A 13,764-nucleotide genomic window follows, 5' to 3' on the forward strand; every position below is an offset into this window, starting at 1 on the left:
TGGATACATTTCAAATATTGCTTCTCATATGCTGGCATAAACACTTAAAACTTTAGTTTGTTGATTTTGTAAGTATCATTGCCATGTATGTAATATGATTTGTAAAAATGGTTACTTTTCACTTATCATTCAAGTCTTTACACTTCAATAACTCCAAAGGAACACAAGACGTCAGAGCCACACATCAGCTACTGTTGAGATATTTATCCACCAGACGGAGCTTTGGCAATGGGAGAGACAGGATTTTATCCAAAATTCATACATGGTAACAGTAAGCATTTTACCTTTTAACTCATCAAAATTAAATATATTTGTTCCTTTTAATCAATCAATCAAGTTTATTTGTATCACAGATTTCAGCAGCAAGACAGTTCAAAGTGCTTTACATAAGAACACATTACACTTTACATTACATTTATAAAGAAAACACCATACAGTCAAGAACTGAACAAATATTTTGATGAGTTTGATGAGCCATCACCAAATCATACACGTCAAATATGTTGGTCAGTGTTTCATTTATTGTGAATCCGCCCAAAACAACAAACCTCATCTCCACAAGTAAGCTCGTTCCATTACCTGTTAGTACTCCCGTTTCCGACGGCTTTTGAACTCATCTCATCCTGCTCTGCTTCACATAGTGTGCCGATCGCTCCGTGAGCCCATTCCTTCCCTGGACCAGACCCGTCACTCCACGTTCATCATTTATTGTGTTCACAATAAACTCACTTATTCATATGCAACTTCTCCTGTCTCGTGTTCTGCATGTTAGAAAACTGGTACCCATCATAACATTAAAATGTACTTAACTTACAAAAGGAATATGAATTAGTAGACTACAACAATGATTAAACCATTTCAGTGAAGAATTTTATGTCTGTTTCTTAGAGAAACACAGCATTATGTTATACCTTTATAACTCTCAAACACTTGAATGAGGTGTCCACACTCCTCTAAGATTTTCTCCTCTGCAACTCTCTTCCCCATCCCAAAGTCTTTCAAGGTGCTGAGGGCAAAATGACGCATCTCTTTCTATGTTTCTCCATTTGAAAACAGAATTCCTTATACAGTAAACAGAACTCATAATCAATTTTGAACTTTGTTTCAATATTTTGTCAAGTTACAAAAACAAACATTTCATTGGCAATTTTACTGTGATAGACCAACAATAAGTAATGATGCTTTACGCCACCACAGCATGCCCAAAATATGACATTTTCTATCCACAAAGCATCACAAAGGAAGTTACCACAATGAATGGATGGAAAATTGCAGCTTTACTGTTCATGTCTGATTTAAGTAAGTGTAAAAGAGTACTTGTACTTCAAAGACTTTTTCTCACATCCAGCGCTTACCCTGTTGAAGCTAATAGAGGCTCCCGTGGCAAACTGGCCATGGTGTGTCCTCTCAATTGCTTTCCATATAAAGTAACATTAGCATTTACCATTTTAACTCATCAAAATTATATATATTTGTTCATTTATTTTGTTACTATTCCATTTGTTTTTCAATTTCTGAAAAAGATCTTGTAAGGGGCAAGGTTCAGAATAAACTATCTTAAATTATTACTTGCTCTGTAAATTTCCTATGTCATAAGTATTTGGAAACTAATGGAGTCATCATCTACATAAGTCAGTGAAATTAACGCAGTGAAAATAGGAGGGATAAAGCCTATAACTAAAAAAATTAAAAGTAATCAAATTCCTAAAATAAAGTGCACAAATTAAAGTAACAGAGAGACATCTAGAGCAGTGGTTCTCAAACTTTTTTCAGTGATGTACCCCCTTAAAAATATATTTTTAGTCAAGTACCCCCTGACACGGGCAAAACATTTTCGGAATAAAAAAGAGGTACAGCGATCGTGGACGTAAATCCCATTAAAATATACTTTTCCATGTACGTTCTGTACTTTGTCGGCTCTGGTTTTGCCTTCTTTTTCACTTTATCTGTACTTTCTGCTACGCTTTAGCCACGTCTCCATAGTTACAGTGTAATCATGATAACGACAGGTCGTTGACGAGTGCCCTGGGTCCATGGGTCAAACTAACTTGGTGGGGGGGTCCGTTTTATTTTAAAGGATATTGAAACTAAATACTGAATATAAAATTCAGTGCATGAACACACATTTATATTTTATCGAACTTTTTACAAAATAATTTTTCCCAAGACTTATTATGAGGAGCCTACCGATTTTTTTAAGATATTTTGAAAAGCTTTACGTACCCCCTGCAGTACCTCCATGTACCCCCAGGGGTACGCGTACCCCCATTTGAGAACCACTGATCTAGAGTAAAGATATGCAAAAGTAACATCAGGGTTCTGGTAGAGAGACCAACTACAATCTTGTGATTCATTCTTCACTGCCGACTGATGGCACAGAGCTCATGAGGAGAAGGAGGGCTGGTGAATCCCACCGCTGCAGTCAGATCCAGATCATCTTCAGGAACTCCAGGTGGAGGAATGAAACGAAAATGTTGAAGGAGAGAGGTGAAGAAGAGGAAAATCTCCATCCTTGCCAGACTCTCACCAAGACACACCCTGCGACCTGCAACAAGAAAACATGTAATGCATTTTAATCCAAACATGAATGGCAAAGATTATCTGATTGATTAAAATGCTGCTGGAGTTGTTCTACCTGCAGAAAATGGTAGAAAAGCATCTCTCTTGATAAATCTTCCCTCCTTGTCCAAGAAATGAGAAGGGTTGAAGGTGTGAGGGCTCTCCCATTCACTCTCATCATACAGAACAGATGTAAGGAGGGGAATCACAGTAGTTCCCTGAAGACAATAATACAAGCATGATCATCTGGAAGATATTGTCTGTTGGAAGTCTAGAAATATTTTCATCCTACTCACCTTTTTGATAAAATATCCATGAAGGGTGACATCTCGACTGGTTTTGTGTGGAACAGCCATAGGAACAATGTTACCGAGCCGCTGTATCTCATGGATAACAGCATCAGTGTACGGCAGATGTTTACGGTCTTCCACATGAACCTCACGGCTTCCAACCACCCTGGTCAGCTCCTCCTGAACTTGGTCTGCAGTAAACAAGAAGGAAATGATCTACAGTTCTCCCTCGAGGGATCACAGTTACCACAAATACTGTATTTTTGTTGAAGTTTAGCAGATGTAATATTCTACAGCACATGTGTCAAACTCAAGGCCCGCGGGCCACATGTGGCCCGCTACGTCATTTTATGTGGCCCTCTCTCCACCTCCGCCGTTCTACAGCCCCATTGATTAACTTAAAATAGGTTTGAGCACGAATTGACTACAAACTACATCTCCCATAATGCCTTCCGATTCTTAGCAGCCAACATTACGGCTTCTCACCACTAGAGTGCAGCAGAGTGACCTCAAGCTGATTATTAATTTTCCCAGCGAATAAAACTGAAACACCGACAAGCTAACAAGCTAAAGAGCGAAGCTCCGTGATGTTTCAATCGACTTTTACCGTCTCCTGCCCCCTGATTTGATGCCACAGCTTCGACTCCATGCAGCTTGTGTTTTGTCCATGTTTGGAAGCACCTATCTGTGCGAACAGATGGTTTCAATAATGAATTTAAACAAGACCAAGCACAGATCGCGCATTACTGACGAAAACCTACACGCCGTTTTGCGGATTGCCACAGAATAGAACTAAAACCAGACATCGACGAACTGACCAGGGGAAAACGGTGCCAGACATCCGGCCAGAAAACATTGGTAAGCACGAACAAACTAAATTTAAATAGAATGAATGTAAAACCAAAACTCAGTATACTGGAATATGCATATAGTTTATTGATTTTGCTTGTGTTTTGTTTTGTGTTTATTTACAGAACACAACACAATGAGGATGTGTGAGTTGGTGACAGGGTGAAGATGGATCAGCTTTGTGTTCAAGGACAGGCAACATCACCTCATTGTTTTGTTCTTATGTGAAATACATGTTCGTTGTGTAATAAATAACGAAAAAGTTTTGTGAATGAAGTTGAGAGTTAATATCAAAACTTGTTTTTATTCTTTGTCTGCTTATCTTTTAAACAGACAAAGATTAATTTTCCCAGCGAATAAAACTGAAACATCGACAAGCTAACAAGCTAAAGAGCGAAGTTTAAAAATATTGTAATTTTTAAACTGAGCAGTAATTTTACATCCATGCAAACTCAAATGTAATATTTAAAACTTGATTACATAAAATCAGTTATTTAACAATATGAGGTGTTGTTTAATTTATATTTAACATTGTATTTTCATACATTTATGCTAGGGTTGCCCAAGTCTAGTTTTCCAGACCTATCACTCTGCAACTTTAGATGCGTTCTTTCTCTAACACACCTGGATCATTGACTCATTCATTGGCCTCTACAGAACTGAGTTGCTGCTAATGAGGGAAGTCAACTTTTTGTCTGGGGTATGTTTTAGCAGGGACGCATCTAAAAGTTGCAGTCTGGAGGACTGCACTTGGGCATTCCTGATTTATACCGTCAATGTGGCCCGTTGAGGGTGGCCAATATGCTGAAGTGGCCCTTGGTGAAATTGAGTTTGACACCCCTGTTCTACAGTTTCTATTTCCAGATGAAAACATTGAAACCTTCTAACTTTTACATATTGAGAAAAAATATTGCACCAACTAAAAAACTTAAGCATCCTGCATAAAATTAGCTATTAAAGTCTACATGCTTAACTGGGAATGATATGAAGAAATTTTGCATCGACAGGTTGAATACAAACTTTTGTACAGAGATTACTTTATTTCCAAAGAGCCAAGTTTATATTTCACACTTTAAGAGAAGAACAGAAAGCTTATACCAAATATTCAAATATAGCACCATAATAATAAGAAGAAGAAGAAGGAGGAGAAGAAGAAGAGAGAGAAGAAGAATAATGATAATAATTACTATTATAATAATAATATAATTATAATTACTATTATGGCAATAATAGTAATTATACGGTAATTACCATTACCATATAATAATAGTATACGGTTACTATTATAGTAATAATAGTAATTGTTATTATCATTATTATTATTATTATTATTATGTTCTTTACATTATTTGTGATCTCAAAGAGCTACAAAGGTCTGAAAAAATTTCTTCTAGATATAGAGAAAATAACCCAAATGTTTTCTTGTCTTTCTTACCCTGAATTTGTGGATACTTTGCCATGAGCAGCAAACCCCACCTCAGTGTTGCAGCTGTGGTGTCGGTTCCAGCACCAAACAGGTTTGACACTGTATATAACAGGTTCTCCTCAGTGAACTGAGTGTCTTTGACACAAGAGTCCTAAAAAGAAAACTTTGTAAATACTGTACCTGTGGCAAACATGTTTAATGTTGCAATTATTCTTTAAAAATAGATTTGTGTTGCCTTGCCTCATCTTTCTGCTTTTGAATCAGAAAACAGTCGATCATTCCTCTGCATATCTGAGGGTTGAGTGTCTCTTTCAGTTTCTGGGTTAAATCCTTAATTTCTCTTGTCGTCGTTTCACCATTTTTTAAAATAACCTGACGGCTTTTTATCCATCCAACCAGCCGGGGAAATGTATTGTAGAGCTTCAAATTAAGCACAATATATTTTTGAAATATAAAAATGTAATACTAGTTCAAGTATTTAACATTAAAGAGAGCTAAAGGACTTGTAGAATACCATTCAGTGATAAATAAAAATAGATGTAACATTTATATGAAAACACATTTTAAAACTATATGTGTGCTTATCCTTCCACCTCACATTTTGTGGACCACATTCTGATGGTCTATCACACAAAACCCCAAGAAACAAAATGCAATCAAGGATGTGGTTGTAAAATCACAAATTACGAACATTACATAAATCTAAATAGGTCTTTTATGGGAATTTAGTTTTAAACTTTGGGGCCTTTTAATACATTTAAAATATTGGGTGGCATAAGTAAGCTTAGTGTTTGGACTTCAGACAATAATTTAACAGTCTCTACCTTTCATGTAGCTAACTTTGTCGTGGTCTACCATATACCAAGTTTAACTTAAACAACTTGGTATATTATTTACCAAGTTGGTAAATTATTTACCAAGTTGTTTAAGAGAGACATTAAGCTTACCTGGATTCCTGCCGAGCCAGATATCTTAATATTCTCAGTGATTCGACTAATCAAGCCTCTGAATTGAGGATCATCATATTCAAATCTGCTTCCAAACACGATGGAGGAGATGATGTTGGATGTTGCATTATTTGTTGGACAGGATGTGTTAAATGGTTTGCCTGTGGAGCAAGAGAGTTACTGTTTATCTTGTCTGCTATTAAAATGTACTTAACTTACAAAAGGAATATGAATTAGTAGACCACAACAATGATTAAACCATTTCAGTGAAGAATTTTATGTCTGTTTCTTAGAGAAACACAGCATTATGTTATACCTTTATAACTCTCAAACACTTGAATGAGGTGTCCACACTCCTCTAAGATTTTCTCCTCTGCAACTCTCTTCCCCATCCCAAAGTCTTTCAGGGTGCTGAGGGCAAAACGACGCATCTCTTTCCATGTTTCTCCATTTGAAAACAGAATTCCTTATACAGTAAACAGAACTCATAATCAATTTTGAACTTTGTCTCAATCTTTTGTCATGTTGTTTAATTGGCAATTTTACTGTGATAGACCAACAATAAGTAGTTATGCTTTAAGTAAACACAAAGCCCAGAAGTAAATTCTTTTTAAAAAATCCCTATAATACATTGTAAATGGATGTTCACAGACAATCTCCATCCATTCTGACTGAGATTGGTCTGTTTTCCAAGAACAAAATTGCAAAAATGTTATTTCTGCAAAACCAGTACAAGTATAACTAAAAAAACTGAGCAGATGTCACATTTTTCAGATTTTCTATTTTTTATTGAAAGTCATATGTATAATTTTCCTTTCACTTCTCAATTTATGCACTACTTTATGTTGATCTGTCACAGAGAAGCCATATAATACATTGAAGTCAGTGGGTGTAATGAGAGAAAAGTGACAATGTCTAACAGTTGTTCATTAGCACTTTTGGAAAGATTTGTAATAATTTACTTCTGGACATACCACGATGTTTTGTTAAATCCGCAAACATAGGTGTGATTTCTCTTTCTCCAAATTCGTCTGCATAGCTGACCAGAGCCTCTCTGACTGTCCTGTACCCGGCTAGGACAACCACTTTTTTTGGTCCAAAATAAACTGTAAATACAGACCCATATTTCTTGGAAAGCTGAGTGAATGAAAACAGGAGAACAACATTTAAACAGAGATTAAATAGATTTAAATGTTGCTGTATAGTTTAAGTCAGAGCTCACCTCACACAGTGTTTTGTAGGGTCTCTGGAGATCAAGCTGCAGCAGGTTGCCAAGCAGAGGCAGAGGATTTGGTCCTGGAGGTTCTTTACCTGTTTCTCTGGAGGAACCAACAGTCACCAAATAAAGGATTATGAAAAGGAGACCTACTCCAAGTACAGTGGTAGGACTGGAGAAAAGAAAGAAACCAAAATCCTTCAAAGTCTCCATGGTCTCAGCTGCTTACAATCTTCTGGTGTGAACGTTTAGCTAAGACAAAGAGGACTTTATGTTCCTGTAGGATTGTTGTTCTCCGTTGGCCACACCTATTTAACCTTTGTCCATTAACATGACACTGATTTCAACTCTGGAGTTGGTTTACTCCACTCCATCCCTGAAGCTTTGATGAATAAAAATATATATATAGAAAATGGATTTATACCTTTACCACAAATATTTAATGCCAGGAACATTTTCCCATTAATAAAGAACTGAGTCTGTCATGTTTCCTCTATTGTTGTACTGGAATAGTACAACAATAGACGTTGTACTATGCCAGTACAACGATAAACAATAAACAATTTTATGTTTATTTGTGTTTTTTCTTTTGCATATATCCTCTTCTGTAAATCTTTGAAAGGTTCCTTGTCCTCAACTGTTCTGACTTGCAAGTATTGACATAATAGTGTTTGCATTTCCCCCCCCTTCCCTTTCACCTCCTGCCAGCTCATCCTCCCTCATGCACACACAACCTTGTGCCACACAGACCTCGTATTTGAAACAATTTAATTATAGCAAGTCACAAACTACTAAATTTGCCTGATTGTCAGTGGAGGAGTTCTTTTAATATGTGAGATTTAGTTGATGAAGAGAAAAAATGTATTTGTTCACATTACTGTATATCCATGTTAAAGTCTCTACTTTATTACATTGTAGAATTAGTTTCAATATACTTTCAATGGTTTTCAAAGTCCATTGTTAGTTTATTTTATTTTTTCAGTTCTTCTTTCATTCTATCAGCCTTTCAGACCAAAAGAGTATGTCTTGGATTTTTCTTCTGAGAATCTTTTACCTTTGGAACAGCCTTCTGTATGACAAACACTCACTAACATTATCCAATGTTTACCCAACATTGTGTAGCTCTAATACACATGTATACATTTATTTTTTATGTTGATTTGAGATTGTATTACAGCATTAAAAGATTTCTAAATTATATTCTGCAGTATTTGTTGTTATTTTTAATTGCATAATTGCTTTCCATATATAGTAACAGTTGCATTTTACCATTTTATCACATAAAAATTATACATATTTGTTCATTTTATTTTGCTCCTATTTCATGTTTTTCAACTTCTGAAAAAGAGATCTTGTAAGGGGTAACGTTCAGAGTAACCACTCTTTGTCATGTTCCGTGTTTTTCTGTGTGTTTATTTCGAGTTTTCTGTGTCTCTGTGTCTCCATGTTGTCCTGTTCTCCCCTCGATTACTCCCAGGTGTTTCTCGTTCCCTAATTACCTCCTGTGTATTTAGTGTCACCTGTGTGTCTGTGTCTTTGTCGGGTCTTTGTTGTTTGTTCGCTTCATACTGTCTAGCTGTTGTCTCATTGTGGCGTCTAGTCCCTTCGTGTAACCGGTTGCTACCGGCGTCGAGCCCTGGCTTCCGCTCGGCCGTGCTGCCCGGTGTTTGTGGACTGTTTTGGATTCTATGTTCATTAAATCATCATCATTCATCTACCTGGTTCCATCTGCGTCTGCCTCACCACCTTACATCCGCACTTCATGACACTCTTAAATTCTTATTACATGCTCTGTAAATTTAGTTTGCTTTGTCTTAAGTAAATAAAATGGAAACAAATTGAATCTCTTTATCATCTATATAAGTCAGTGAAATTAACTCAGTAGAAAGATGCAGGGATAAGGCCAGTAACTAAAAAAGTAAAAACTATCCAACTCTTTAAGTAAAGTGTTCAAATTAAAGAAGCATATTTAAATCAAATTAAGAGTAAAGATATGCAGAAGTAACATATGATAGTAAGAACATCTACAATCTAGTGCTTCATTCATCACTGCCGACTGATGGCACAGAGCTCATGAGGAGAAGGAGGGATGGTGAATCCCACCGCTGGAGTCAGATCCAGATCATCTTCAGAAACTCCAGGCGGAGGCATGAAACGAAAACGTTGAAGGAGTGAGGTTAAGAAGAGGAAAATCTCCATCCTTGCCAGACTCTCACCAAGACACACCCTGCGACCTGCAACAAGAAAACATGTAATGCATTTCAATTCGAACATGGATGGTAAAGATTATCTGATTAACAAACTGCGAGAGTTGTTTTACCTGCAGAAAATGGTAGAAAAGCATCTCTCTTGATAAATCTTCCCTCCTTGTCCAAGAAATGAGAAGGGTTGAAGGTGTGAGGGCTCTCCCATTCACTCTCATCATACAGAACAGATGTAAGGAGGGGAATCACAGTAGTTCCCTGAAGACAAAAATACGAGCATGATCATCTGGAAGATGTTGTCTGTTGGAAGCTTAGAAATATTTTCATCCTGCTCACCTCTTTGATAAAATATCCATGAAAGGTAACATCTTGACTGGTTTTGTGTGGGACAGCCATAGGAGAAATGTTACAGAGCCGCTGTATCTCATGGATAACAGCATCAGTGTACGGCAGATGTTTACGGTCTTCCACATGAACCTCACGGCTTCCAACCACCCTGGTCAGCTCGTCCTGAACCTGGTCTACAGTAAACAAAAAGGAAATGATCTACAGTTCTCTTTCGAGGGATCACAGTTACCTCATAGACTTATGTACACATATGTATGCTTGGATTATATATTATTTTTAACTAACATTTAATCGTCAGAGGACATGCTGAAAATCATGTTTTCTGGGCATAGGAAAAATATCCCAGATATTTTCTCCTCTTTCTTACCCTGAATTTGTGGATACTTTGCCATGAGCAGCAAACCCCACCTCAGTGTTGCAGCTGTGGTGTCGGTTCCAGCAGCAAACAGGTTTGCCACTGTATATAACAGGTTCTCCTCAGTGAACTGAGTGTCTTTGACACAAGAATCCTAAAAAGAAAACTGTGTGAATACTGTACCTGTGGCAAACATGTTTTATGATGCTATTATTCTTTAAAAATAGATTTGTGCTGCCTTGCCTCTTCTTTCTGCTTTTGAATCAGAAAACAGTCGATCATTCCTCTGCATATCTGAGGGTTGAGTGTCTCTTTCAGTTTCTGGGTTAAATCCTTAATTTCTCTCATTGTCGTTTCACCATTTTTTAACATAACCTGACGGCTTTTTATCCATCCAACCAGCCGGGGAAATGTATTGTAGAGCTTGAAATTAAGGAAAATATATTTTAGGAATAGAGAAATTCAATAGTGGTTCATTTATTTAGCATGAAAGAAGTCAGGTTGAGCTTGTTTTGACATACTGGCCAGAGTAAATCCTTGTTGGGAAGGAGCTTTCAGAGCTCTATATTAAATGTGGTGTTGGGTTGAACATTAACAACAAACTGGCACCATGAGCCCAACTTTAGAAATGGCTTAAAGGGGCTCAAATTTTGGGGGGCAGCAAAGATTTTGAATGTTTTTGTAATGACTGCAGGTTTTACATTGTAAACTCACACATCCATATGAAGTGTGCTGTTTTAATATTGCTACAATTTTATTAATGTAGACAACACTCAAATATTTAAAATTTCTTAACTTATAGTACATCTTTTTGGGTTAAGGTGGAGCCATGTCACATGGGACATTTTAATCCTGCTGATGTGAAGGCCGTGCTATTAATGTCCTGGAATATTTCTTTGGTTAGGGCACAAAAACGTCCTCCAGCCCTACAAACTTATCTTTCAAAATCCAGCTCTTCAGGTACCACATATTACAACCACCGCTAACAATAACAATAACAAAATGTTAGTGGCAGCAGTAATGTACAGCAAAAGCAGGTAGATAATTTAAAGGACAGATAAAGGACAATCCTGGAAGAACACCTATTTGTTATAATGGAAAAAGATGTAACATTTATGTGAAAACATTTTAAAGCTATATGTGTGCTCGTCCTTGCACCTCACATTTTATGCACACATTCTGATGGTCTATCACATAAAATCACCAAAGCAAAATACATTAAATGTTGTGGTTGTAAAAAACAAATTATGAAAATTACATAAATCTAAATAGATCTTTTATGAGAATTTCATTTTAATCTTCGGAGTATTTTTATACATGTAAAATAATGGGTTTGGACTTCATGGACTTTAGATAATAATTTAACAGTCTCTACCTTTCATACAGCTAACTTTGTCGTGGTCTACCATATACCAAGTTTAACTTAAGCAACTTGGTAAATAATTTAATTACTTAAGTGAAACATTAAGCTTACCTGGATTCCTGCCGAGCCAGCTATCTTAATATTCTCAGTGATTCGACTAACCAAGCCTCTGAATTGAGGATCATCATATTCAAATCTGCTTCCAAACACGATGGAGGAGATGACGTTGGATGTTGCATTATTTGTTGGACGGGATGTGTTAAATGGTTTCCCTGTGTAGCAAGAGAGTTACTGTTTATCTTGTCTGCTATTAAAATGTACTTAACTTACAAAAGGAATATGAATTAGTAGACCACAACAATGATTAAACCATTTCAGTGAAGAATTTTATGTCTGTTTCTTAGAGAAACACAGCATTATGTTATACCTTTATAACTCTCAAACACTTGGATGAGGTGTCCACACTCCTCTAAGATTTTCTCCTCTGCAACTCTCTTCCCCATCCCAAAGTCTTTCAGGGTGCTGAGGGCAAAACGACGCATCTCTTTCCATGTTTCTCCATTTGAAAACAGAATTCCTTATAGAGTAAACAGAACTCATAATCAATTTTGAACTTTGTCTCAATATTTTGTCAAGTTACAAAAACAAACATTTCATTGGCAGGTTTACTGTGATAGACCAACAATAAGGAGTGATGTTTTAAATAAACACAAAACCCAAAAGTAAATTCTTTTAAAAATCATTGGAATACCTCAGAATGGATAGAGATAATCTCCATCCATTCTCACTTACATTGATCAATTTTCCAAAAACAAAAGGGCAGAAATGTTACTTCTGCAATACTGGGAGAAGTATATCTAAAGAAAAACTGAATAGAGGCCACACTTTTCTACGGAAGAGGATTAGAACAGTTCATTAGCACTTTTGGAAAGATTTGTAATAATTTACTTCTGGACATACCACGATGTTTTGTTAAATCCACAAACATAGGTGTGATTCCTCTTTCTCCAAATTCGTCTGCATAGCTGACCAGAGCCTCTCTGACTGTCCTGTACCCGGCTAGAACAACCACTTTTTTTGGTCCAAAATAAACTGTAAATACAGACCCATATTTCTTGGAAAGCTGAGTGAATGAAAACAGGAGAATAAAATTTAAACAGAGATTAAATAGATTTAAATGTTGCTGAACAGTTTAAATCAGAGCTCACCTCACACAGTGTTTTGTAGGGTCTCTGGAGATCAAGCTGCAGCAGGTTGCCAAGCAGAGGCAGAGGCTTTGGTCCTGGAGGTTCTTTACCTGTTTCTCTGGAGGAACCAACAGTCACCAAATATAGGATTATGAAAAGGAGACCTACTCCAAGTACAGTGGTAGGACTGGAGAAAAGAAAGAAACCAAAATCCTTCAAAGTCTCCATGTTCTCAGCTGCTTGCAATCTCCTGGTCTGAATTTTCAGCTAAGACAGAGAGGAATTTATGTTCCTGTAGGATTGTTGTTCTCTGTTGGCCACACCTATTTAACCTTTGTGCATTAACATGACACTGATCTCAACTCCGGCGTTGGTTTACTCCCCTCCATCCCTGAAGATTTGATGAATAAAAAAATATATATAGAAAATGGATTTATATTTTTACCACAAATATTTAATGCCAGGAACATTTTCCCATTAATAAAGAACTGAGTCTGTCATGTTTCCTCTATGGTTGTACTGGCAAATGATTTTATGTTTATTTGTATTTTTTCTTGGGTTGCACAGTGGTGCAGTTGGTAGAGTTGTTGCCTTGCAGCAAGAATGTCTTGGGTATGATTCCTGGCCCGGGGTCTTTCTGTGTGTCCTGTCTGTTTCTGTGTTGCCCTGCGACAGACTAGCGACCTGCCCAGGGTGTACCCTGCCTCTCACCCGGAACGTTAGCTGGAGATAGGCACCAGCACCCCTACTGACTCCAAGGGACAAGGGTGTACAGAAAATGGATGGATGTGTTTTTTCTTTTACACATATGCTCTTCTGTAAATTCTTGAAAGGTTCCTTGTCCTCAATTGTTGACTTTGCAGGTATTGATATAATAGTGTTTGCATTTCCCCCCCTTCCCTTTCACCTCCTGCCAGCTCATCCTCCCTCATGTATACACAACCTTTGTGCCACACAGGCCTCGTATTTGAAACACCAAACAAGTTTCTTTTATTTTTCAGTTTTTTCATTCTATCGGGA

General features: G+C 37.0%; 2 protein-coding genes across 2 annotated transcripts; both read right to left on the reverse strand.

Moving 5' to 3' along the window:
* Positions 1-856: 856 nt before the first annotated feature.
* LOC116735837 (cytochrome P450 2K1-like) lies at positions 857-7,693 on the reverse strand. The gene is made up of 10 exons (XM_032587977.1): positions 7,294-7,693; positions 7,046-7,208; positions 6,388-6,537; positions 6,072-6,232; positions 5,365-5,544; positions 5,134-5,275; positions 2,856-3,040; positions 2,636-2,777; positions 2,285-2,545; positions 857-1,743 (listed from the first exon to the last, which is right to left on the reverse strand). Exons 1-9 carry the CDS (start codon positions 7,498-7,500, stop codon positions 2,358-2,360), a joined length of 1,518 nt encoding a protein of 505 aa, XP_032443868.1. The 5' UTR covers positions 7,501-7,693; the 3' UTR covers positions 857-1,743; positions 2,285-2,357.
* A 1,169-nt stretch (positions 7,694-8,862) lies between these two features.
* On the reverse strand, positions 8,863-13,097 carry LOC116735838 (cytochrome P450 2K4-like). The gene is made up of 9 exons (XM_032587979.1): positions 12,766-13,097; positions 12,518-12,680; positions 11,985-12,134; positions 11,669-11,829; positions 10,438-10,617; positions 10,207-10,348; positions 9,828-10,012; positions 9,608-9,749; positions 8,863-9,521 (listed from the first exon to the last, which is right to left on the reverse strand). Exons 1-9 carry the CDS (start codon positions 12,970-12,972, stop codon positions 9,334-9,336), a joined length of 1,518 nt encoding a protein of 505 aa, XP_032443870.1. The 5' UTR covers positions 12,973-13,097; the 3' UTR covers positions 8,863-9,333.
* Positions 13,098-13,764: the final 667 nt, after the last annotated feature.

This window comes from Xiphophorus hellerii, chromosome 16 (genome assembly GCF_003331165.1).
Source record: "Xiphophorus hellerii strain 12219 chromosome 16, Xiphophorus_hellerii-4.1, whole genome shotgun sequence".
NCBI classification, from domain to species: domain Eukaryota; kingdom Metazoa; phylum Chordata; class Actinopteri; order Cyprinodontiformes; family Poeciliidae; genus Xiphophorus; species Xiphophorus hellerii.